Source organism: Thyridium curvatum, assembly GCF_004353045.1.
Source record: "Thyridium curvatum strain D216 chromosome Unknown NODE_126_length_68332_cov_82.075845, whole genome shotgun sequence".
Lineage (NCBI taxonomy): Eukaryota > Fungi > Ascomycota > Sordariomycetes > Thyridiales > Thyridiaceae > Thyridium > Thyridium curvatum.
The window spans coordinates 18,625-43,130 of NW_022156881.1; the positions used below are offsets into that span (position 1 = coordinate 18,625).

At 59.1% G+C, this 24,506-nt stretch overlaps 4 protein-coding genes across 4 annotated transcripts; 1 reads left to right on the forward strand and 3 right to left on the reverse strand.

The window, feature by feature from the left end:
- Nucleotides 1-634: 634 nt before the first annotated feature.
- On the reverse strand, nucleotides 635-1,469 carry E0L32_011946 (uncharacterized protein; the record flags this gene model as incomplete). Its single annotated transcript, XM_031134731.1, has 2 exons — nucleotides 635-987; nucleotides 1,097-1,469. 2 exons carry the CDS (start codon nucleotides 1,467-1,469, stop codon nucleotides 635-637), a joined length of 726 nt encoding a protein of 241 aa, XP_030999689.1.
- Nucleotides 1,470-4,027: 2,558 nt separating this feature from the next.
- On the forward strand, nucleotides 4,028-8,229 carry E0L32_011947 (uncharacterized protein; the record flags this gene model as incomplete). The annotated part of the gene is made up of 10 exons (XM_031134732.1): nucleotides 4,028-4,130; nucleotides 4,189-4,761; nucleotides 4,864-5,245; nucleotides 5,732-6,047; nucleotides 6,138-6,320; nucleotides 6,443-6,533; nucleotides 6,597-6,802; nucleotides 6,916-7,345; nucleotides 7,459-8,131; nucleotides 8,190-8,229. The coding sequence occupies 10 exons, from the start codon at nucleotides 4,028-4,030 to the stop codon at nucleotides 8,227-8,229; spliced, it is 2,997 nt and encodes a 998-aa protein (XP_030999690.1).
- Nucleotides 8,230-8,383: 154 nt separating this feature from the next.
- Nucleotides 8,384-11,380, reverse strand: E0L32_011948 (uncharacterized protein; the record flags this gene model as incomplete). Its single annotated transcript, XM_031134733.1, has 1 exon — nucleotides 8,384-11,380. The coding sequence occupies one exon, from the start codon at nucleotides 11,378-11,380 to the stop codon at nucleotides 8,384-8,386; it is 2,997 nt and encodes a 998-aa protein (XP_030999691.1).
- Nucleotides 11,381-15,349: 3,969 nt separating this feature from the next.
- E0L32_011949 (uncharacterized protein) lies at nucleotides 15,350-17,998 on the reverse strand (the record flags this gene model as incomplete). Its single annotated transcript, XM_031134734.1, has 3 exons — nucleotides 15,350-16,578; nucleotides 16,899-17,569; nucleotides 17,988-17,998. 3 exons carry the CDS (start codon nucleotides 17,996-17,998, stop codon nucleotides 15,350-15,352), a joined length of 1,911 nt encoding a protein of 636 aa, XP_030999692.1.
- Between the last annotated feature and the right edge of the window lie 6,508 nt (nucleotides 17,999-24,506).

Genomic DNA, 24,506 nt, shown 5'->3' on the forward strand with positions numbered 1-24,506 from the left:
GTTTGTTGTTTGTAAATCGAGCTAGATACTAGGTAGAGTCTGTCGATTCTATCTAAGTGAACCGGTGGTTCATCTGTCCAAATTTGGTAACCCCGCCCGCCTCTCATCGCACCTGTCTGAGCTTATTACTATTACCAGCCTTCTCGAAGGATTGGTTGGAGCATTCATCAGCCAACGCGCTTGAACGAACACACGTATTGAATAAGAGTACTACGATATCGATATCCAGGGTTGTATCGCATGCTTTTTTCTTCTCGCTACTAGTAGAGTCTCAGCTTCGATGGCTTGGGTCTTGCGACAGCATTCTTCGCCAGCTAGAGTGTCTGAGGAGAGATATCACACAGCCAATCTAAACAGAATTTCAGAGCTTCCATCCCCCCCTCCCCCAAACCAGCATTTCATCAATATGGTCATAGACGACACCACCAATGCAAGAGAAGCAGAACCAAGTATGCAAAGCCCAATGCAGGGGGGGGGCAGGTGCCGACCTCGAGTCCCGTCACCAAGCTCAACCCAAACGCCTGAACAAACAAACGCCTGCTTCTCGAAACAAGCAAAAGAGTCCTCCCTCAACACTCCAACACACAAAAAGTCCCCTCCCCCTCGAAACATCACATTAAAAGCAGTCCATCTCTCAGCTCTCCACCGAGTGAGGCTGCACGACAACGACCACGATCAAGGACGAGACCATGAGGGCAAACGCCACGAGGGTCACGAGGATGACGGTGCCCCTGCTGGCGGGGAACTTGCCCTTCATGATCCACTTCTGGCTCGTGAAGTAGCGCCGGTAGCCGAGGAACAGCATCAGGATGCTGATGGCCAGGAAGGTCACGCCGAGGGGCTTGCCGACCTGGCGCAGCGTGTCGCGGCCGCCCGAGGCCGGGCTGCCGCCGGCGAAGGACGTGTTGAGCCGGAAGAGCTGCGTGATGGCGACGCCGATGGAGGCGAAGGCCAGGGACGTCCGGAGCCAGGCCAGGAATGTCCGTTCTAAGAAGCAGCAAGCGTTTTTAGCATGTACGAGTGCTTGTTAGGTCGTAATACCCCCCGAGGCCCGAGGAGGGGAGGAGGAGGAGGAGGAGTAGGTCCCTCTACATACCTAGTGCCAGATGGTCCCTCGCGACGCTGCCCTTGTTCTCCAGCTCGATGGACTGGAAATTGGCCCATATCCGCTGCCACAGGCCCTGGCTCGCCACGTCCGCGCCGTCGCGCCGGTCCGCGCCACCATTGACGGCGGCAGCAGCAGCAGCAGCACCATCATCGGCGCCGGGCGTCCCCACGGCCGGCGGCGGCAGCACCGGCGAGAGGCCGCTGTTGTTGCGGCTCACATTGGTCGGCGTGCGCCTAGCCCGGGGGCCGGCATGGTCCTGCAGGGTGCTCGAGTAGTTGACGTGGCGGGCCCGGCCGCCCCGGCCGCCCCGGCCGCCCATCATGATGCCGGTGGTCTCGTCGGCGCTGCTGTCATGGTCCATGATGCCGCGCACGGGGGCCGACTGCCCGCGGGAGAGGGGGTACAGCTGTGGTGAGCGCTGGTGCAACGTCTCGGCGCGCTCGAGGCCGGTCTGGAGGGTTGCGCGCGCAACAGGCGCAGGTTAGTAAACAGAGGCCGACCGATATGGGTAGTGAGGTCGGACGGCAGGACTGTAGAGAAGGGCAGATCGGAGGGCCAAGTAAGAGAAATAGAGATGATTAGAGAAGGAAGAAAATAAGAAACAAAGTCAATCCCAGTTGCATATTCAACGGTCATCAGGGTCCCATGTCCAGCAGGTGACTGCCAAGGACCGGACCGATGTACATATGGCGCAAGAGAAGCCAAAAGTTACGGGTAAAGCCACCAGGCGCATGGGGGTGCATGGGTTGCGGAGGTTACGTTGCTGGGCCCCGGGGAAGCCCGGCAGGGGGGAAAGGCAAGCCTCACCTCGATAATGTCATTGATCCTGTCCTGGGTGGACTGGCGCCTCAGGATGCCCGGGCGAGGTGACGGCGGGTTGCCCTGCGCGGACTGACGACGTCTGGGTGGGCCGGCGGACGACGAGGAAGACTGCGGCGGAGGAGGCGCCGCCTTGGAGGACGAGGAGGAGGACGCCTGCTCGGCCATTGTCGCGAACCGGGCCCTCTCATGCGGACACAAGCTCTCTCCACACACGTCAGCTACGCGCTGAAATGCGCCAGAGACAAGCGATCCGCACGAGGCCACGCGCGCGCAGGGGGGAGGGTGAGCTTGCGTCTCGGGGCGGGATATGATGCAATCAGGCCGGCTCGTCGCGTGCTTTTTTTTTTCTTTCCCTTTGGGGCGCGTGTGCGGCAGGTGTGAGGGAAAGGAAAGCCAAGGAGGAGATGCCGGGGCGAGGGACACAGCTGGAACGGATCGCAAAACCGCTCTCTCTTCCTCTCTCGTTATGCTCTCTCGCTCTGTCAGTTTGCGCAGTGCGTGCAGCGGCAATGCGGCAATCGGCAATGCGACAAGTGACAAAACATTGCGGAGAAGGCTCCTCCTACTCCTCCATCCATGGATGTCTCAACTCGTCGCGGCGAGGTGCGGCAGCTGGGCGAATTGGAGGCGCTATTCGGTAGTGGTGGGTACCCTGACTTTCGGGCCTCTCTCTCTCCATCCATTCCACTCATCCTGGCAGGGTCGGCACCTCCCAGGTCATCTGCTTAGTCTCACGAGCCATGAGGACCTGGGCTTCTCCATCGCCAGCCTTGAACAGCTGTCTGATAGGCCATACTTGCCACCGTACCACCGTGTTTCCTCAGGATCCTGCCGGCCAAGACCGCTCGACGGCACTTTTCCCGGGGAGCTGGTCGGTCTGTCTGCCTGCCTAGCGCTGGGCTCGTGGGCTGGCTGGGGTTTGGTCGGGTATGCTACCCCCCCCCACTGCCTGTCTGTGATCTGTGATCAAGGGCGGCATGCGAAATGCTACCTAGGTAGGTATGATGCGAGGGATATGGGGAAGAGAAAGACAGAGAGGATCAGCCAGCCCGCAATCAGAGGCTCGCCCAAGCCGTCCCGGCACTACAAAGTAAGCTTGTTCCTGTTTGGATGGGTCCTCCCGGCTGTCACAAGCTGCAGCAGCAGCTTCATTCGAGGTGGGAACTGCGGCTTGGGCCGGGGGTATCTGCGTTGACCGTGTTTTCTCAAGGACGCTGTATCTCCAACAACAACAACAACAACAGGTTGTCGACCCCAGTCACCAATCCAAAGCCTCGTTTGAAGGGTTATACTCAATGTAAATCTCTACATCTCTGGCAGAATGGTCTGTCTCCCTGTCAAACAGTTGCGCTGCGCTCTGTGGTCCGGCCAGAACGGCATCCGTTTTGGGTGCTGGTCGCCGGAGACGGCATCTCAGAGTCGCAGCTAACAACCCCCGACTGCCGATTCCCAGGCACGGCGGACGGCAGCTAAAAGCACCAATCTGCGACGAGCTGCCCTGCAAGTCCGGAGTTAATTGCCTTCACCACCCAACATCGACTAAACTCCGCCTTCATCATGGCCACGACGAAAGTGTCTTGCTCGAGGGATTGGCCAATGACAGCTAAAATTCAGTCTAGCAGATCGTGGCCTTCGGAAATAAAGTGACCGGGTGAAATGCCGAGTGACATTGATGCTTTTGAGCAACCTGCAGAGACATCACGAACCCATCACCCCGGCTCTGGACACACTGAGACGGGTTCCTGCCCTGAAAACTCGATTGCTGGAGACGATAGAGCCCCTGTCTCAGTGCGAGAGCCTCCTGGGCTTATCTCCAGGATATACATTGAATGCCCTCTCCATTTAGTCCCATATTCGACTTATTATGCCCGTGTTGAGACGTGAATTCGCCCACGACTAGCGCTGGCCATGAACGGCACAACCAGGGACCGTGGCCCGATCACATATGGATGGCTGCAAGAATGCGCACGATGCCAAAGCATATAAACCCGCCGGTCGACCCCTTCGTGATGACGAGGATAACTTGAAGTATTATCAACACAACTGTCGTATCAGTCAGATCTAGACCGCTCAGCATCACCTCCCGATACACACACCATGGCTTACACCGTTGACGGCGTGGAGGTGGGCCCAATCGCCCTGGGCATGGCAGGTAAAAACAGCCTCTTTTCCTTCATCCCGCCGGGAGCATCCGTGTCTCGTACGTACAAGAAGCCACGACTAAGAACGAGATCCCCCGTTTGCCCCCAACAAACCAGGCCTGACCCCTCGCGACGGCAGCCTGTCCACCGACGACGCCATCGCCGTCCTCAAGGCGGCCCTCGACGCCGGCGTCAACTACTGGGACGGCTCGGACGCGTACGGCTCCGACTCGTACAACTCCCTCGTGCTGCTCAACAGGTACTTCGAGCGGCACCCCGAGGACGCCGGGCGCGCCGTCGTCAACATCAAGGGCTGCTGCAAGATCGGCGCCGGCGCCGGCGCCGTCGCGGCGGCCATCGACTGCAGCCCCGGGGCCGTCCGCGCCTGCGTCGACGAGTGCCTGCGCCAGCTCGGCGGGCGGTGCCGCCTGCACCACTTCGAGGTCGCCCGGAGGGACCCCGGGGTCGCGATCGAGGACACGGCGGCCGCCATGGCCGCGCTCGCCGGCGAGGGCAAGATCGGCGCCCCGGGCCTCAGCGAGGTCGGCGCCGCGACGGTCCGCCGCGCCCTGGCCGCCGGCTGCCGGGTCGAGGTCGTCGAGGTCGAGCTGTCCGTCTTCAGCACCGAGCCGCTGACCAACGGCGTCGCCCGGGTCTGCGCCGAGAACGGCATCACCCTCCTGGCCTACGGTGGGTTTTTTTTTTGTCCCCGTGGTTCCTCAAAATGAGAGAGAAAGTGAAATGAGCTAAAAGGAAGACAAACTTGTCCTCATTTGGCCAAAAAAAAAAAAGCCCCCCTAGGCCACGGCCTCCTGACCACCAAGCGCTTCGAGGACCTGCCCGAGGAGGGCGACTGGCGCCGCATGCTGCCGCGCTTCCACCCGGACAACCTGCCCGCCAACCGCGCGCTCGCCGAGGCCGTCGAGCGCCTCGCCGCCCGCAAGGGCTGCACGCCCGTCCAGCTGGCCATCAACTGGCCGCGCGCCCTGTCGCGCCGCCCGGGCATGCCGCGCATCATCCCCGTCGTCGGGACCACGTCGGCCGCGCGCGTCGCCGACAACGCCAGGCTCGTCGACCTGACGGACGAGGACCTCGACGAGATGGACCGGATCCTGGCCGCGCACCCGGTCAAGGGCGACCGGTACCATCCGGGCGGGATGAAGGTGCTGGACCAGTAGGAGCTCGAGCAGGGTTGGTTTGTTGCAGCGAGATTTCTTTGAAATGAAACTCGAGTCCGAATTAGCGAAGAGCATATCGGAAGGTACCTAGCTTAGATTCGACTTGTGGGATGAGATGGCATAGAATACAGGTAGCCACGGAAAGGCTTCATGATCGTGTCTTTCGGCTGCTCCCTGATTGTGATCTCATGCTGGGCGGGCGCATGGTCTGTTCGTTATCTGGTTGCGACAAATATCCAAGTTTACTCCTATTCGGCCAATAGCCAGAGACTATCCAAAGAGCTTCAATGGTTTTTTCCCAATTGCCAAAGACTCAAGTTTCATATAATTCGACTTGGAAAGGAGAACGAAGATGTACAAACCTCACCCTCACGGAGTGGTCGAGTGTGGATCCGCTTACAGCCCCCTCCCCCCTCCTGCTCGCCTCAACTTACCTTATCTAACTCCACTGGCCCGGCGACTTGTGCGACAGTCCTCTCTAGACTAACAACTACGATTCTCGGACTCAAACCTTGCGACGGAGATGAAGCCAGACAGCGCCGATACACACGGACTCGGATCTCTTTGACACCGAGAGACTCCAGTTGCCAATCGCGCCTAGAGCCCCCACGGCGTGTGCCTCGGGCGTGTTGGTCCATGGGCGTCCCCGAGCCGGCAACCGCCCCGGCCGCCGAAGAGACCGTCCGGCCGTGGCGTCGCCGGTGCGCGGCAGCTGTCCTCGCCCTGGCCGGTGCCACCGCGATTCTGGTAATACTCCTGCTCGTTGGTTTCGTGCGCGGCAGAGGACAAGAACCCTGGGTATGCTCTGTCCGCTTATGGCCAGTCTGATGATGATGGTGGCGAACGCTGCATGAACCGGCTCCGCATAGCTGACAGTCCTGTCTGCAGCACATCGATACCAGCTCGGCTCGAGTAGACCTGGGCTATGCCACGTACGTCGGCACGCGGCTCTTGGACAGCAATGTCGACCAGTATTTGGGCATCCCCTACGCCGCTCCCCCCGTGGGGAACCTACGGTGGAGGGCACCTGTCGATCCCGAGGGCAAAGGTGATGTAGTTGAGGCTCATGAGGTAGGCAAATGAACTTCAACATGCCTTTTTCTACACAAGCCGCAAAGTCCTAAAGCAGGAAAGAAATGTAGTTCAAACCGATCTGCCTGGGCATCTCCGCGCCCTACCCAAACGACGCCCAGGACGAGGACTGTCTGTACGCCAACGTCTGGGCGCCTTCGAATGCGACTCCCGGGTCGAAGTTGCCGGTCTGGCTGTTCATCCAAGGCGGCGGTAAGACTCACTACGCCCTCTTCAACTAAACGTTGCTAATGAGTAATACTGACCGCCTCGCAGGCTACACCTCCCTCTCCAACGCCAACTGGAACGGCAGCGAGGTCGTGGCCAGATCAGGAGGCAACATCGTCATGGCCGAGTTCAACTACCGCGTCGGCCTCTGGGGCTTCCTGGCCGGCGACAAGGTCCGCGGCGACGGCGACCTGAACGCAGGCCTGCTGGACCAGCGCATGATGCTGGCCTGGGTGCAGAAGCACATCTCCAAGGTCTGCCAGCCCCCCGACTACACCTAGACTCTTATTTGAAACCCGCCAAACGGGCTTCTTCTCAGCGTGTGGATAAGTGAAAAACTGATATCCCGTGTCTCAAACATGCACAGTTCGGCGGCGACCCAGCCCGTGTAGTCATCCACGGCGCCTCCGCCGGCGCCGGCTCGGCCGTGATGCACCTCACCGCCTACGGCGGGCGCGACGACCACCTCTTCGCCGGGGCCATAGGCGAGTCCGTCTTCTTCCCCGCGCAGCCTTACCTGCCGGAGCTGGAGTGGCAGTTCGACAGGGTCGTCGAGCTCGTCGGGTGCCGCGGCAGGCAGGATCGAGACGTCATGAGCTGCCTGCGAGAGACAGACACCGAGACCCTGCAGGCGGCCAACGTAGCGCAGCCGTTCCCGGGCACGGATGGAGACGTGGTGCCCAAGTTCTACTGGACGCCGTGCATCGACGGCGACATGCTCGAGGACCTGCCGTACCGCATGCTGGAGAAGGGCAGATTCGTGCAGGTACCCATCATCTTTGGCAACGATCAGGACGGTTCGTGCAACACACACCTAATACCCCCCCCACCCCCTCCTGTTCACTTTTCGTATTATTGTATACAAAACACTCTCTCTCTAACACCGTCGCGCTCCTCGTACACGGAACAGAAGGCACCATCTTCGCCGCCGACGCCTCCGACGAGCAAGCCTTCAGGTCCTTCATGCAGGGCAACTTCCCCAGCCTGACCGGCGCCGACGCCGACGCGATCCTCGCCCGGTACCCGCGAGAGGACGCCGTCCCCGGCCACGCGGCGTACTTCCCCTCCCTGGCCCGCGCCTACGGCGAAGCGGCCTTCACCTGCCCGGGCATCCACGTCCTGGCCTCGTACTACAACCACAGCGGCAGCCTCACCGCCGCCGCCACCACACCCGGCCACTCCAGCAACACCACCACCAGCAACAAAACCTCGGACCACCAGAAGCAGCAGCCGCCGATATGGTCCTACCGCTACAACGTCCGCGACTCGGTCTACACCTCCCAGGGCCTGGGCGTAGTGCACCTGTCCGACGCCGCCGCCGTCTTCGGCCCGGACAACGTCCCCAGCCCCGGCGCCGCGCCGCCGGGCTACTACACGTACAACGCGGGCATCGTGCCCCTCGTGATGGACTACTACGTCAGCTTCGTGCGCGCGCTGGACCCCAACGCGCACAGGCACGCGGACGCGCCGGAGTGGGAGCGCTGGGGCGGGGACAGGGGCGGCGGCGGCGGCGGCGGGAGGCGGGTCCTGCTCGAGACGAACAGCTCGCGCATGGAGACCGCGCCGCGCGAGCAGCTGGACAGGTGCGAGTTCTGGAGGGGGCTGGCCGGGCGTATGAGGAGTTGATATACAGTTGTAAAGGAGAGGCCAGGCCAGCCCGGCCCAGCCCCACGAGACATGAAGAAGAAAAAAGCACGCAAGTCAAACGTCCAGATAGGACAAGATCACTCAAGAAAAGAAGCAACCTACTTTAGCAAAAAAACAAACAACTTTTGGGTATCTCTCTCTAACAACCTTTACGACCCCGTTCCCCCCTTCTCTCTATCCTACTCTATCTACCCGCAGTGACCCCAAACGCACCCCCCCACAACACCCCTATACACAACCACAGCACCCAGCCGCCGCGCCCCGTCGTCCCCGTCGTCCGCCTTCCAGAGCGAAAAACACGGCACCACCGGCGTCCGCAGCGCACCGCCGCCGGGAACCCACGCCCCCTCCTCCTCCTCCATCTTCTGCTGCTCCCCCGCACTCGCAGGAGAAAACGCACGGGCGTCGACGTACACCAGCTCCGGCACCAGGCACGGCGAGAGCCGCGCGCCCTTCCCACCCCCTAACATCCCGTCGCGGCCCATCCTCAGCCCGTCCTCGTCGTCCTCATCCGTAATATCCAGCTCGCTCGCCACGAGGGGCTCCTCCCCCGCCGCGGCGTCGGGGTACTCCCACCACACGACCGTCTGCACAAAGGCAGCCCCGTCGCCATCCTCGAGCGTCGTGTGCGCGACGCCGCCCCTCCTCGCCGCGCCCCTGGCGAGCGGGTACGTCGCCGTGCGGACGGTGCCACCCCGCCCCGCGCCCGCGCCCGCGAACCCGAGGTGCGCGTGCCACTCGACCTGCGCCGAGCGCGGCAGCTGCTCGACCTCGGCCACGAAGACGGGCGGCACGGGCCGGCGCTGGTCCGCAGCACAAGGCCGCGCGAGGACTCCGTAGTCGGGCAGCGACCCGCGCCGCTCCGCGGCCTCCGACTCCGCGGCGGCGTACGACCGGTACCTCGTGTCGAACGTCCTGTCCCAGAGGTCCGGGCCGCCAGGTTCCTCGTCGTCGTCGTCATCATCGTCGTCATCCCGCTTGCCGTCCTTGGACCACCGGTGCGCAGCCCTCCACGCCCTCCCCGCCAGGACGGCCCTCTCCCGCAGCGCCGGCGCCTGCCGCGGCACGTACGCCACGGCGCTGCTCCACCACTGCACGCCCACCTCGGCGCCCACGCGCCAGAGGTGCTGCAGCGCGAGGACGAGCTGCAGGGAGAACGAGTCTTGCTCCGGCGCCGGCAGCTCCATCGTCGCCGGCACGAGCGGGATCTGGCCCGCGATGGCCACGAGCCTCGCGCCGCCAGAGCTGTGCTGCTGCTGCTGGCCCTCCCGCGAGCCGCCGCCGCCGCCCCGCAACAGACTCGCGACGGGCACCGAGACGGCCTGGCTGTACGGTCCGATGTTGGCGGGCGCCCAGTACGAGCGCGACTGGACGTGCAGCCCCTGCCTGTCCCCCCGCTCGAGCGCCCTGTGCACCGACAGGAAGACGGCGATGCCGACCCCTCGCGGCAGCCGGTCGCCGCACGAGATGGTGACTCTGGAGGGCGGATTTGGGTCCGGGAAGAGGGCGCCGTAGACGGCGTTGATGGCGGGGAAGTCTGCCATGTCGCGGAGGACGACGACGGTGTTGGTGATGGATAGGGGCTGGAGGGAGTGCTCTCTCAAAAAGGAGCGGATCTGTGTGACTATGGAGCGAGTTTCCTCCTCTATAGAGGAACGGGAAGATTGCTCGGCGACGAAGCACGAGGGTGTAAATATAGCAGAGCTATCGATGTTGTCGTTGAGAAATAGATCATCACTTGATAACAAGGACCGGTCGTCCTCCTCGACGACGTCCTGGTCACGACTCTCATCTTGTGACAGCTGAGCCATCACGGCCTCAAACCTGCCGTCGAACAGCTCCGGAATGCGCACGAGCTCCTCCGCCGCATCCCCTCCAGCAGCACCACCTTCGGGTTTCGCCTCGACAGAGGCACCCCGTATCCTGAGCCAGTACGTCCCCCCGCCCTCGCTCACAACCTCCCTGTCCTCATCCCTCACCGCGATCCTGCCATCGCGGAAGAGACACCTCGGCCCGTCAAGCACAAGCGTCTCGAACTCACCCCCCTCGCCAATGACGGCCCCGAGCTCAGGCGCGCCGTACCGGCCCACGGCCCTCCTCACCCTCTCGACCCCGCGCCGGCCCGTCACCTCCTCCCACAGGAAGCTCTCGTCGAGCCCGCCGCTCGCGACGCGCACGACCCGCGCCCGCAGGCCCGCGGCCTCCATGTCGTGCAGGAGTTGCGCCTCGTCGTCGTCGTCGCCGCCGGCGCCCGGCAGCGCGGGGAACTTCCACAGGAAGGCGAGCGGGACGAGGCCGAGGCGCGTCGCGACCGACTCGACGCGCGTGCGCTGGTACGTGCTCAGGATGGCGCCGGAGCAGAGCGCGTTGGCCTCTGGGTGGGCCCTCATCACGGCCTCGAGCAGGGGGACCATGGACTCGGTCTCGTCGGCGGCCGGGGCATGGTCGGCGGGAGTACCCTTCTGCTGCGGGACGGCAGCAGCAGGGCTTTGATTAGCAGGAGCGTGTTGATCTCCTTCGTGGGGAGAGGGAGAAGATGCTGCAGATGGCGGTGAGGCCAGAGATGATGATCCAGGGTCCTCCTGGCGCGTTGTCTGGGGTGAGGAGGAGGCAGGTCCGCTCAGGGTGGACGGGTCGGCGTACTCCCTCGCGGACTGCAGGGCGCCCCCGACGATGGGATGACGGTACAGCGGGAGGCCGGTGGCGGCGGCGTACAGGGGCAGGACCTGGTGGCCGACGGTCTGATACATGAAGCTGTTGAGCCCGGCCTCGTCCTCGTCCCCCTGTTGCTGTTGCTGCTGGCCAGGCGCCGTTGTCGTCGGCCCCTGTCCGTCCACAGCCTGGCCGGCTGTGGACCCCCCTGCCACCACCGCTAGCGAGCCAGCAGCACCCTGGCCGGCAGCGGCGGGAAGAACGACAGTGGTCTTGGTGGTGGTGCTGCTGCTGCTGCTGCTGCTGCTGCTCTGTGCCGCCGTCACCGCCGGGGAGCCATCCGCTGGTGCTCTTGCCGGATACAGATTAGCCAGGGCGACGAGGCGGTGGCCGTGGGCGAGGCAGTGGAGGGCAGAGTAGAAGCTGTCCTTGCCACCCGAGACCAGGGCGATGACATTGAGACCCTTGCCTGGTGGCGCGCTGGCTCGAACTGGAGGAGGAGCAGCAGCAGCTGTCGCCGAACTGTCCGCCATCGCTGCTAGTTCGTTCAGCTTGGCTGGCGAATCCTTGACGAAAACGGCCCGTGGGGGGCCGGCAAGACGAACGCGTGGGAAGCTTCAGCGGTCAGGCAGGCGTCTGCGCGCACACCCTGCTGGACTTGGTGCAGAGGATTGAACTAGGGTGCGAGAAATATGCGGCAGGCCGGGAGATGAGGATATGCAATGTAGATGCAGGTACCGCAGAGATCGAAATTATGGTCCGATAAGAAATGATAACCAGAGAATGAGATGCCCTTTCTCTTGGCGCATGTGTTCTGGCGGGGAGCCTTTACACGCAGTGCACGTGCTGGAAACAACACAGACAACGACGAGCTCTGCCCTCCAGCTGGATTGAAAGCGCAGCGCGGAGATGAGAGCGGAGACGGGACGGTGCGGCTCTCCCACGTGCCTGACGAAGATGCTTGGCCGTTCCAGGAAACGAAGTTGAGGTGAAGTGCCGGTCGTCCCAGTCCTTTCTCTCTCGCTGCAGCCCACCCAGCTCCGTGGCCGCGGTCGGGTGACGAGATGCGGTGTGATGTGATGTGATGTGATGTGATATGCCGGCGGCGACGGATAGGCTGGGCAAAAAGAGGCGAACGACGGTCTGTGAGCAACGCTCCTCCCCTGGTCTCTCCCAGCTGGACGAGGATGATGTTCGATGTATCTCTTCTCCAAGAGTACCTAACTACGCCATGTGCGCACGGAGGTCGTTGTTCGCAGTCACAGCGTCACAGTCCTCTCTTCGCGAGCTTTGGTGGCTCGATGGTGAAATTATTTCAGAGCTGGGTCTTGCCTGTTTGCGGACGAGCATCGCCGTTTCTGTCGCCTAGCGCTGTTCGCCCGGTGGGGAAGTTGCTACCTACCTAGGTTACCTAGGTACCTACTTGTACTTTAGGTACACTCCAGCCAGTGACACGGCGCTCCGTTCAAACCGCCAAAAAGCAAAGGAAAACAACATCAGAGAGCAGCAGCACTATCACCAAACCAGGCCAGTCACCCGGCTAGCCTCACATGTTGATTACCTACAAGTACAAGTACTAACTAGTTAGGCGAAGGGAAGATGGGTACTATCCAACCACCAGCCAGCCAGAAAGTCTCCGATGGCAGAACGGAGCTAGAATCACCCTGGAAGCTTCCGAGGTGCAATATGGAACCACCAGACGTCGTCGTGCATGCCCATTTCCTTCCAAGCCTTTCCCCACCGCCGCAAGGGAAACGAAATGAAATGTCCCATCTGCCGACCCATCCAACGGGCCTCCGGCATCATCCCGGTTCGACGGCCATGCCCATGTCCGCAAATAGTCAAAGCAGACGATGTGTCCCCCCAATTTCCCCCAGTGTCCACACACCACCTTAGGACGAACCCCATCCATATCTTTGTTCCATCTCCCCAAGGGCCGGGCCCCCCGTAACGGCCATGTACTCCCCGTCATGATAGCCTCGAGTAGTTCTGCAAGGCACCCTTATTATCTTGGCATCTCTACTCCATACCGACTCCGTACTGGAAAGAGAGATAGAGCTAGTCGCCGTGCTAAAGAACTGCTTCTACCCACTTGTAGTCCCCCCCGGCCCATATTGCTCGTACCATCCTGGACATACCCAGGACGCTAGCAAGAGCACCGGTAGTCCGCACGGACAGGGCCGTCCCCTCTGGCCTGACTCGCTCTCTTGTGGATGGTTCCCCGTTAGTCATTAGACTAAGGCGGAATTTCAGATGGAAGGGGGGAGACCAAGATGCTCCAAAGCTTCATCTTAAACAGCCCTCTCATGCAGCACAATCCGGATCAGGAAACAGTGACGACGGAAATAGCTACCGTAGCCAGACAAAGTACCTGCGCCACGTGAATACATTTGCCCTGCTCTAGCTACCTATGCTCAATACGTGCTCTCCCTGGGGGGAGGTTGCGGTTCCCAATCTCGGGTGTTCCGAACCGTCCTTCTCGAAGGCTACCACATTCAGTTCCCACCGAGACTCTGCGTGTATTTGCCGTGTAGGTGTGCATGTGTGTGTGTGTGGACCAGCTTCGGTGTGTGTGTTGTCTTGTCTCTCCCCAGGGACTTCAGCTCCCCCATGCCTGCCGTCTCTCCTTCCGGCACGTTGCTCGTGAACCAGGCCCCCAAGACAGCGGCGCACGCCCGCCAGAGGACGGCACGGACGAGAGAGAAAACGTCCGCCGCCGCGGCCCCCATCAATACAGTTACACATATCGTCAATAGATTACTCTTTGCGGGGGGGCCAGAGATCTGAGCGGGCTCGGGGGCTGGAGGGGAGGGGAGGAGAAGGGGAACATAGCGTATGCCTGAGCGTCAGAAAGTCTATCAGCCAGCCAAAGCTGAGCTTGTCTCACCCCAACTCAGGGTATCCCGGCCATGGCGCCCAAGCCATTTGTCAAAGCTTCACCGTGGGACACCTTGGACCGTATCCGTTGTACACCTTGTGTGTGTGTGTGACCTCTGTTGTTGGTCCGAGGTACCAACCAGAAGACCTTCCCTCCCCCTCCCCACGGCTAACCATCTTCCGAGACTCTCAGCTTTACATGGCTTCAGCTGGTTGCTGCCGTAGACGAGCACTATTCGCACACACACACACACACAGGTGACGATAAGCGTCAGCCAGCTTGGCTTTTGCCGCCTCCAGCAGCCATCCAATCATCCGTACGCGACCAAGTGTCACCATATCACGAAAACGAGCAAGGCAATACGAGGGGCTGTTCGTGGTGGCAGCTTTAAAAGAATGTTTTCTTTTTTTTGTGGTGTCTTTTCATTCATCAAAAGAACGCTGTGTTGCTTGTGCATATATGTTGTATGTGCTTTTTTTTTTTGGAAAAGGATGTACATGGTTTTCCGCGATACGCATTTGATGTGATCCCTCTCCCGTCCCACCACTTTGATTGTGACCCGCACAGCCAGGGGAAGAAAGCTGGAGCCAAGGCCAACCTATAAGCTTCAGGGCCAGACAGGAGACGAGGAGAGGAAAGAGGATAGGAGCAAAGAGACAGATCTTGTGGGGGGGTTGCTCGAGGGGAAACAGAGACTAAACACAGGATATACGAGACTGGTGAAAGCGAGCAGCCCAGCGAGCTGGACCAGCCATCAACCAAGCCAAGCAGAGAAGCAAGAAATTTCCAAGAAAGACGATTTCCGAACAGTGACGGGGGACCTGCTTCCGACTGCTGCAAAATTACAACGAGCGTAGAGAACTGCATGAAAAGCCGCCAAAACGCAAAAGATTCATAGGATATAAAGGTGCTGGGGAAAAAAAAGTGTCTCTGCTCCCTCCTCTCCTCTTCGCCCTCTCACTTGACGCGGGGGTAAAACAAAAACCATGTGAAATGCAAAAGACAACGATGGAAACCGGGATATATAGAGGTGATTCTCCCTCCACTCCAAAAGCGCGCGCGCCCCAACCCCAGAGAAGACCAGTTATCCGCCCTTGGCCTTCGGTATTTTATGTATCGCGCTTGTGAACCCACCCCCTTTGCCTCCCGATGTGGAAAAAAAGATCCCGCATAATGCAGTCCTTTGGAGAAATGCGCGTCAAAAAAAACAAAATTCCCTTTCTGCTTGGCGGCAAAAACAAAAGCATGATGGAGTGTTGATACAGATGGGAGAAGGAGAGGGTGTAAATGCCGCAAACTTTTTGTCTTTTTTGATCCTTTCCGGTGAGGGGGAGGGAAAGAGAAAGGCTGGTCTGAGATGATCCGAACCTGAATCTCAGGCCAACCAGCCCTTTTGCCGTGATTGATCAACCGCCTTTATGAGTCTGACCCTATGGGACCGATCCGCGTAAAAAAAAGATAGCGGGGTAGGTCGAAGAAGGTTTGGTGTGAACAAGTTCATTCAAGTCGTATCGGGGCATAAAAAATGTCCGTTGCCAGCTAAGAGAGCATCGGACATTTGTCATTGTTTTCTTGTCGAGGTCAAGAAAGAGGACAAACGCTCCGAGGAGCGCGAGGCCGACTCTTAGTCGGATCGCTTGCGCTTCTTCTTGCCCTGGGCATCGCTGCCGCCTTCCTCGGAGGAAGACTCGCTAGCGCTGCCGGGGACCTCGGCGGCGACTTGAAAGAGGACCTTGCCAAGGGTGTGGTAGTCCTCGGCGCCGGTGCCTGCGCCGGCATACATCTGCGGGTGAGCGCTGTAGACGCCGGCGGCAGCCATGGACTCGGGGTCGTCCAGGATGCCCATGACGACGGCGCCGGAGCCGTGGGTGCGGGCGTGCTGTGACAGGTTGTCCGAGCGGGAGAACTTCTTACCGCACTCGTGGCACTCGAAAGGCTTCTCCTGGGTGTGGAGGGAGCGGTAGTGGCGCTTCAGATGCTCTTGTCGGCGGAAGCGGCGGTTGCACAGCTCGCAGACGAAGGTCTTGGAGGGATCCTCCGTCAGGGACTGCTTGCGGCCTCGGCGGTTGGCAGGGGCGGGCAGGGGCGTGGAAGCACCGTTGTCGGGGCTGCCGGCGGAGGCGGACGAGTCGTCCTTCTCATCAGAGGTGCTCGCCTGGTTGGACGGCTGCTGGGCCTCGGACTGGGCGTCGGCGTCGGCGGCGGCGGCGGCGACGTTCATCTTGGGGCTGGTCTTGCGAGACTCGGTCTTGGAAGTCTTTTGTCGCTTGTCGTGGTGGCAGTCGCTGTCGTCCGAGGTGGACGTGGGCGGGCTGGGCAGACCGATGAGCTCGAAAGGCTGAGCCTCGCTGAAATCCTCAAAGTCGTCGGCACAGACGTAGCTCTCCTCGCCCAGCGAGACGACACCAGAGCTGGCGCGCGACCGGCTGAGCTGAGCGTTGGTGGACTCGCCGAGGTTGACCAGGCCGTTGACGAAATCGTCGTCCGACTCGAGGTCGGAGAAGTCGTCAAAGCTGGGCAGACCGCTGGCAATTGACGGGGTGAAGTCAAAGGTGGCAGTGGTGCTGGTGGTGTTCTTGGCGGCTGTGGGAGCTTCCCCCCTGAGCAGCGTCTCGTGCTCGTCGTCGCCCGGGCAGAGGGTGGGCAGAGCAGTGAACTCGGGAGCCAGAGTCGAGTTGGCAGAGCCGACAGTCAGGTTGCGAGGATCACAGAAGTCGAGGTCCTGTTCCGAGGCGACAGACCTGGCGTAGGGAGAGGGCGAGGGCGACAGAGAAGGGCAGGAAGTTGTCGAAAGGAGGTCGCTAGCGTTGCTGCTAAGCGAAGCAATCTTGGTGGGCTGCGACTGAAGGTACACTGCGGGAAAAAAAAGCAACAAAAAGTGCTCTGTGGTCAGCCCCCAAATTCACCACCCAAGAGCAAAAAAACCAGGTAATCGCTGCACTGGGCGCCCCGCTATTAAGCACCACACCACTGCACCAAAAAAGGAAACCGGGCTTGTAAGTGACAACTTTTAAACCCAAAGGACTTGGGAAGCTGGTATTCAACCGCCCCAACGTCTTTCTCTTTTTGGAGACAGCGCATGGATGATTGAATGCAACCACGCACATGTGACAATGGTGAATACCGCAAGACGGAAGAAAACAAAAAGTGAAGCAAAACGGGCAAATACACACCTGGAGTCAGCGGCGGTGAAGCGCAGTTGGACCAGTCCAGGACTGGGAACTTCTCCATGTGGGCATCGTCCTTGGCACCCTCGAGACCGTCCAGGCCCGAGAACATGGGGTTCAAGGGCGTGGCCAGCATGTCGCAGCTGCCGGGGCTGCTGATGGCACTGCCAGAGGTGGACAGCGGAGGCGTCGTCGGATAGTACAGGCCGTCCGCATCACAGATCTGGGTCTCGAGGACAATCGTCGGCTTCTGGCAGACCGGCTGGGGCGAGGCGACGGGAGTCATGTTGGACGGGATGCTGGTGACGGCACGGGGCTGCATCAGCTGCTGCTGCTGCTGCGAGCACGAAGAGCTCGGCCTCGAGTACATCGGCGTTGACGGGAGGGTCGGCACAATGGGGAACATCGGCATCTGTTGCTGCTGCGGTTGCTGGACAAAGTGGCCGTGCTGCCGGTTCTCCGGGTTCGGGTCCGGGCTGTAGTAGTAGAACGACGCCGGAGACATCGTTTGAGATGCTACCATGGATTCCATTGTGGTTGTTGTGCTGCTGCCACACATTCCCAGGTTAGCATTTGCCCTTCGTCCCAGTACTTGTTGGTATGGTAGGCTACCTACCAGATCGATGTTCGGGGTTAGTTTCTTGTCGTTCTTGTTCTTGTCGTTGATTGTGTCGGGTCTAGGTATTAAGTATATTTGCGTAGAGTATAGTTATACAGTTTTTTCCTTTCGAAGTGATGCGCTTGGGCAAGAGGCCTAAAGATGGTGGTTGTCGGTTCCGTTGCTGGTAAGGAATGGACGGCAGTGTCGAAAGCTCAGTGCTTCAACAACTGTCTAGTAAAGGACTCGAGGGATGTTGTACATGGAAGCTCGTCTGAGGCGATGTCTTGAAGCTTCTGTTGCCTTGGGTGTCTTGTCGAGAGTGTCCAAGAGTGTTGTTGGGCAGGCAGAGAGAAAACAGCAAGAGGTGACTGGACAGGCCGAGGTGTTATACTAAAGAAGGGAAGGGAATGGGATTCCAAGAGGGTCGAGTCCCAGAAAGAATGAACCGATAGTCAAAGGGAATAAGAAAGAACTACACTTCTAAGACGACAAACCTGTCGATCATGGGGGATTAGGTAGTAAGAACGAATGTCAAGAACTGGGGGACCCGGAGGGGATAAGTAAAGGAAGCCAAGGACACAGATCAACGGCAAGATAAAGTCGACGGCCATGGATGCGTCGATAGGCAGTGAGTGGGTGATGGGTGACGGACCTGGGTCTTCGACGGCGAGCCATCCATGGGTCCCGTCCAGGGTCAAGGGCCTTCGATCCATGGGTTGATTGTGCCATCCACCAACCCACCATGCACGTCTCACTGAGAAGCTGACATGGGGCCTCTCTTGACGGAGCAGGGGTGTGCTGGCGAGCGAGACGGCGTCGAGCGACTCTCTCCCCTGCTCTGCATGTCTGGGGCAAGACGGAAACATCAGATGGGTGGGTGGGTGTGGGTGGACACGGCGGCCAGGATGGCGCAGCACTAGGCCATTCTAAATCTGGACAGGACCAGCAGCAGACACCACGGACGGATGTACCCTCGCGCCAGAGGTACATTGCTGTCCTGTGCCTGTCCTGGGGTGCTCATCCTCTCTTCTTGACCACCACCATCCCGGACGGAGGCAAGATGTGCGAGGGCACCCATGTCAACAGCGTTGGACAGAAGGGTACCTGGCACTAGCCCGGCCCAAGCCAACAGACGTCTTGCAGAACTACTGGTCCTGCTCGAGAGCGAGCGCACTGGGACTAATAGCAGGATCCTCCGTACAGAGCAAGCCTGCGGGGGTGTTCCGAAGAGGCCACCAGCTACGATTGTGTGATGGAACAAGAGGTTCTTGTGATGACTAGTCCGTCCTTTCTAAGCCGAAAACTCACTGGATTCGGGCGATAGTGACGACGGCGGCTCGGTGCCCAAGCATCCTTCTGCAGGACTTTTTTTTTTCATAGCATGATACCATGAATCTTTACCGAGAGATGGAAGGGAAAAGAGAAAGAAAAAAAAAGTTGGTCGTATTGCATGTAGCTTTCCTTCTTGGAGGGTGGTTTAGTGCAGGAATACTGGGTTGTGGGCACACATACGCAAACAACCTACCCACAGGAATACGAGTGAGTAGACCGGTACACCTGCGTTCTGTGAGGTGTCCTGCTCTCTCTCTCACTGGACAAGGTATCTCTTGCTTGTCTTGCTCGCTGGTGGGTGGTGGAGATTCCTTCGAGAATCCTACCACTCACGTACGACCCGTCCCGGGCACCCGTCTCGCAATCTTGGAAAAAGCGTGTGAAGGTCAATGACCGTCAGAGCGGTGCGGCCGTCCACCATTCCGAGGACGAAAAAGCAACGCCTACTGGCCCGGATGTAAAAAGGACAGCCCACGAGAAGGAGGGGGGGGAAAAACTAATACATCTGCAAAAGCAAAAAAGGTGTGGGTGGCACATGCAAAACAGCCTGAGCGAGTGTGAGCGTTGGACAGACGTCAGGTAGATCGTCATGATGTGTGGGTGTGCGTGTGGACGTTTGTTTCCCTACAGGCGCTCGGTTCGCTCGCCTCTCTCTCTCTACACATACAAAGTGAGGATGGTAGTGCACTGCATAAAGCCGTGTGTGCGAGCACGCTCATAGGCCAGATAGCCTCGAGAACGTCCATCCACACATCTTGCACAAACGGGTCTGAGAATAGCCAGTGGTCAACTCCAGGTGCGCCTGTCTCTGGCAAGTCGAGGCAGTCATTCGCTGGGCTGGATGAGCACACCTGTCACACGCATCCTCTGGCGGCACCCAAGGAATGAAAATTTTCCCTTCAGGCAACCTCTTTTCTTGGGTCTCCAGCAGCCAGTGGCCAGTCGTTTTCGCCGTGGGTAGCACACGAGACCGAGATAGAGTAACTCATGCAAGGTACGGGCGAGGGCGGGATGCCGTCTGCTTACAGCGTCACGCACCTGCGACCCAGTGGGCGTTGCGCCATTGACGGTGTTTCGCTGATCATGCTTGTGGCATCCACCATCTACCATCCAAGATCCAAGTTGGGAAATGTAGCATCATCACCCCGTCTATCCAACTGCAGGACGGCACCCGCAGCAGGAGAAGCGGTGGCGGGGCCAAGGCTAAAGGCGGCGGATGCCTCTCATTTTCTCTGTCCGTCTCTTTTTGGCAAATACACACAATCAACGAGACCGGTGGACGCCAAAAGCAGGTACCGAACGATGATCACCGGAGGCCGTCTGTGCAGTTTGACGTAGCATTGCCTTCCTCCGGGGCACCCGGCACACAAGACCGCATACATAGCCACTGGCCTGCTCTTCACGCTGCATAATGGCGGCATGCTTGGGACGCAATGCCCTTCCGACTAGTGCGGCATATGAAATGGCCGTGGAAACACGCCCAGGTGGGATTCACTTGGCCCGTGGTGATTTTCGAAACGCATTTGCAAATCTCTGGTACCTGGGAAATGGGCTGGCGGGGCTCGATAACAAGCATTCGCATTGATATGAAGCCCGGGATGCTGGGCTGTGATTCAATGCGGTTTTGATTTGCCCCAGAATTTCGAAAACCAGGGAAAGGGAAAGCCCACAGGGCATGCCTCCGGCCGTGTCGGAGAGCTTCTAAGAATAAGATTCCCAAACGTGCCAAACGGCCGTCGCAGGACCTGGTGTGGATAATTTTATTCCATCAGATAGATTGTGTCTAAATTGTGAAATGGCCGCGCTAGCCCGGTTGGTGCGTTTGAGGGTGGTGGGATTCTGCTCACGCACCACCGCTAACAAAAAGGGTTTCTCTTCTTACACACCACCGTAACCACACGCACACGCACACGCACACGCACACACACGCGCACAATCTGCAATCAATCTCCCCATAGTCAAATCACTACAAGTACCAACTTCTATTGTTGGTTGCAGCATGTGTTATCAACGGCAGAATGCAAGTGGTTTCGTCCAACACGACAGGCTTCCCCTCGTACTCTGTGCAGTCGGCTTCAATGTCTGGATCCGGCTAGGCTCCCTCTTCTCAGTCCCATCTCTTCGGGGCGGGCAGTACGAAGTATAGTATCTCCTGCAGGTCTGGTCGGATGCGTGTTTCCTGATTTGCGAACCCACCAAATGCACGCTACCACAAGCCAAGCAGCCCGAGTCGTGGTTGAAAACCGGCTGTTGAGATGCGCCAGCGAATGACATCGACGGCTCACAACCAAGAGCGTGGCAACCGTCTGTGTCCGTGCTGCAGGAGCGACGAAGGGACTTGTCCTTTGACGCTCTAACCGAGACATTGGATCAACAGAGTTGTCTTCTTTCGATCTGCCGAGTGGGAATAGGGTCAAAACGTGACGCAAATGGGCCATTCAGCAGCCAGCGACGGACCACACGGCCAACCGCGGGGGCCACAGGCAGACAGAATTCCAGCCAGTGGGGGCTGCCGAATGGAAGATTCTACGGCGCGGCCCCTCCTTATGCAACCACTTTAAGCTGCTCACTCAGTGCTGCCGCCTGGCAAACCACCCAGAGGCAGCCAGCCGTCCAGTCAAACGCCGCAGGGACGATGGCGCTCGTTCACACCTCGCCCATGTGACCACGGCCGGACGTATCCGCGCGCTCTGTTCAGCGTCTGTCTGGGCGCCTCTTGTCACATCTTTACTGCTCTTGTCTCCATCTCTCTCTCTCTCTCTCTCCTCTTTCGCTCTCCATCCCCTCTACCCCACAAGTGTCCATGCAGCTCGAACTAGACTTGCGACAAAGTCGACCTGTGCGGACAGGAAGTGTGCATGATGCGAAGCTAGTTGCCTGGCTCCGGCATGTATCCTGCATCGCGAGCTACTTTGGTCTATCAAGGTGTTTGTTCCTGGCCAAGCCTATATCATGCTTCACGTCGTCCGAGCTATGGACTACTATCGACACCCGCGGTAGCCGTAGTTGAGAGTCCGTCGTCTGCCCACTACTCCATATCTGAGCAAACCGAGTTCACAACAGGTGGCAGGCAGACCCACGGGCCTCTTCTTCGCCCACAAACAAGACCCAGCAGGAAGGAAAATAGCTTCCACTAGAGATTCCGTCGGGTCTCAAGATAAGACAAAAATCAAGACCGCGTCGGACACTATCCTGTTAGCCCCCTGGGAGAGGGGCAGCGCCCACAATGACGACAGAAGCACGAGCTGTCTCTCAGAAGTTTCTAGGGCCACTTCGCGAACTCTGTCATTTTCGCCGGGGTTGCGTTGTTTCTTCCAGAGAGCTGGTAGAGTCCACCGAGATGTCTTGGAGAGGAATGTGTCAAGTGGCTAGCTGGTAACTTGCGCGTGGGGTTCGTTATCAACACACGTTGTTCTCTTTCTCCCCCCCCCCATTCTATGCTTGCACGGAGCGTCATGCCGTTCTGGGGAGGACCCAATACCAAGCCGAAGAGCGTGCATGAATCACCCATCTTCATCATGATTTGGACGGGAAACCCCTCCTCTACGTAGGTCCGAGACCCAGGGCAGACGACCCATCATGATGACGACGACATGCAGGTCGCTCGTAGGCCCTATAATACTGGAGAACGTTTACGAGATCAACAGCGACTATGTTTCAACTCCAGAATTCCCATCTTGATTAGGGAGCCTGTAACGAGACTAGACGCTGCAATCAAGTGGCTCTCGCCGGCTGCACCAACCACGACCACGGCATCCTATTCGACGTCTCGGGTGCTAGTGCTCGCAACCTGTTCCAGCTGAGAGTCTGGTTCTGGACAAACAGGCTCATCGAGCATTAGCATTGGGCAGGTGCTTGCTTCGTATATACCTGCCCCCTCTCGACTTGGCCTGAAATGGGCTACGGCGCGGGCTTGTGCAATGTCCCAAGTGCCAGCTCTCCCCACAGCTGTGCATCTTCTGTAACCTGTAACTGTGCTTTCGCCGACATTGTGCCTTTGGTTTTACATCTCCCTAGGATCCGAGCTAGTACTTTTATGCAGAGCAAGGATCACCTGCTTTGGGTGGGATGGCTTGGAACGGTCGTGCGTTGCAGTTGCAGCATTGGAGTGTTCTGCAAAGCCTTTTGCTCGCCGTGGCTGCGTCCAAGCTGGTGCACTGCTGCACTGATGCCTTGGTGCCTGCCATGGCTGCCTTATCGATGGTGATCGACCAACCCGCCTTGGACCGCCCATCACTGATTCTTGCATAATCCCTCACTCAAAGCCCTCCTCCACATGTCCAACCCCGGTGCTTTTGTGCTCGAATACGTACTTCGTACTTCAATCACACTATCCCGATGTGGCAGCTTGATCTTGCGACTCTCCCCATGGACTCATTTTCCTTCCCAAAATCGACAATCGTTCGGACTAAAGTCACCCACCATGACGACCCAGCCGGCGCGCGATGGAAGCTCAGGAAGCCTTCCGAACGTTGCAAAGTACCACCGTGGCACCTGAAACCCCTGCCCGTTGCATTGCTCGTCGGTTTTTTTTTTTCTCTCTCTTCGTACGGAGTACGCTACTAGTGTAGATTGGAACCGATGATCCCAAGCATGAAGTACTCTGGGTCGGCTGGTACTTTGCCTGCCTTGCTAGTGTCGCCACAGAGGCCTCGTACCTAGCACACACACTCACCTGTGCCCACAGATTTGCAGGCGACAGCTGCAGGAACAATGCAGGAACAAGCACCAAGCTGTCGCTCAGGAACACACCTATCTGTTCAGGTGGTAGCGTGAGAAGCTCGCAGCCCATTGACTGGCCTTCCGTTCGCCAGCTTGCCCGACCCGAAACGAAACCCCATCCGATGCGACCCAAGACATATCGCCAAAAAGCCACACTCAGACGGTCGCTTCCCGTCAAGAAGGTTCGCCAGCACGTTCGCGTCTCACGAGAATCCCAGGGTCCTGCTCCAGTGTGTCAACCTCTCGCCACAATCTGTCTATGAAAGGGTGTCCCACCAGCATCTGGACTCCGTCTCCCAGGGTCCCAGGAGTGCCAGGGTGTTGACATTCTCTCACCACCATGCCTGTGGGGTTCTCTGACGAGGGCCCTGGTGCCGTTATCAAACGTCGACAGTCTTGGTACCGTTGCAAACGCCTTTTAGCACTCCGTACTCGTCTCTCAGCTGCAAGGCCGACCCAATGCAGTCTAGCTGCTATAGACTGCTTGCAAGGGCCCTTGAAACTCACCAGTATCGCGGAATCCGGGAGTCCATCGCTGGAGATGATCTAGCACTGTCTAGCAAGCCTCGCCGTAGAGAAGATGCTCTTGGCACTGTCCAGGGACCCTGCAACCGGACCGGGCTTCAGAGGCAGATCCCATCACCGGTGCTGCAGAGGGCTTTCCCGCTTGCCCCGATTCGGACCGCTCTGCAAGACTTCTTCTGCTCATCCTCGGCCGGATATGCTTCCAGAGCCACCAACAAGCAGATTCCGGGCCATGTTGGTACTTGTCGCCACGGACTCGGGTCTCCCAACCCAACAAGCCCAGCAAGAGTCGCACGAGCATGTGGGCAAGTCGAGCCCGAAGATCCAGCGACCTGGATCACTTTAGCCTTGACGAGAATCGACAGCACCAACAACCCTGAACACATTTTTTCGTTCCCCAATCTCATCCCAGTCTGTCGTCACGCCCTGGCTCG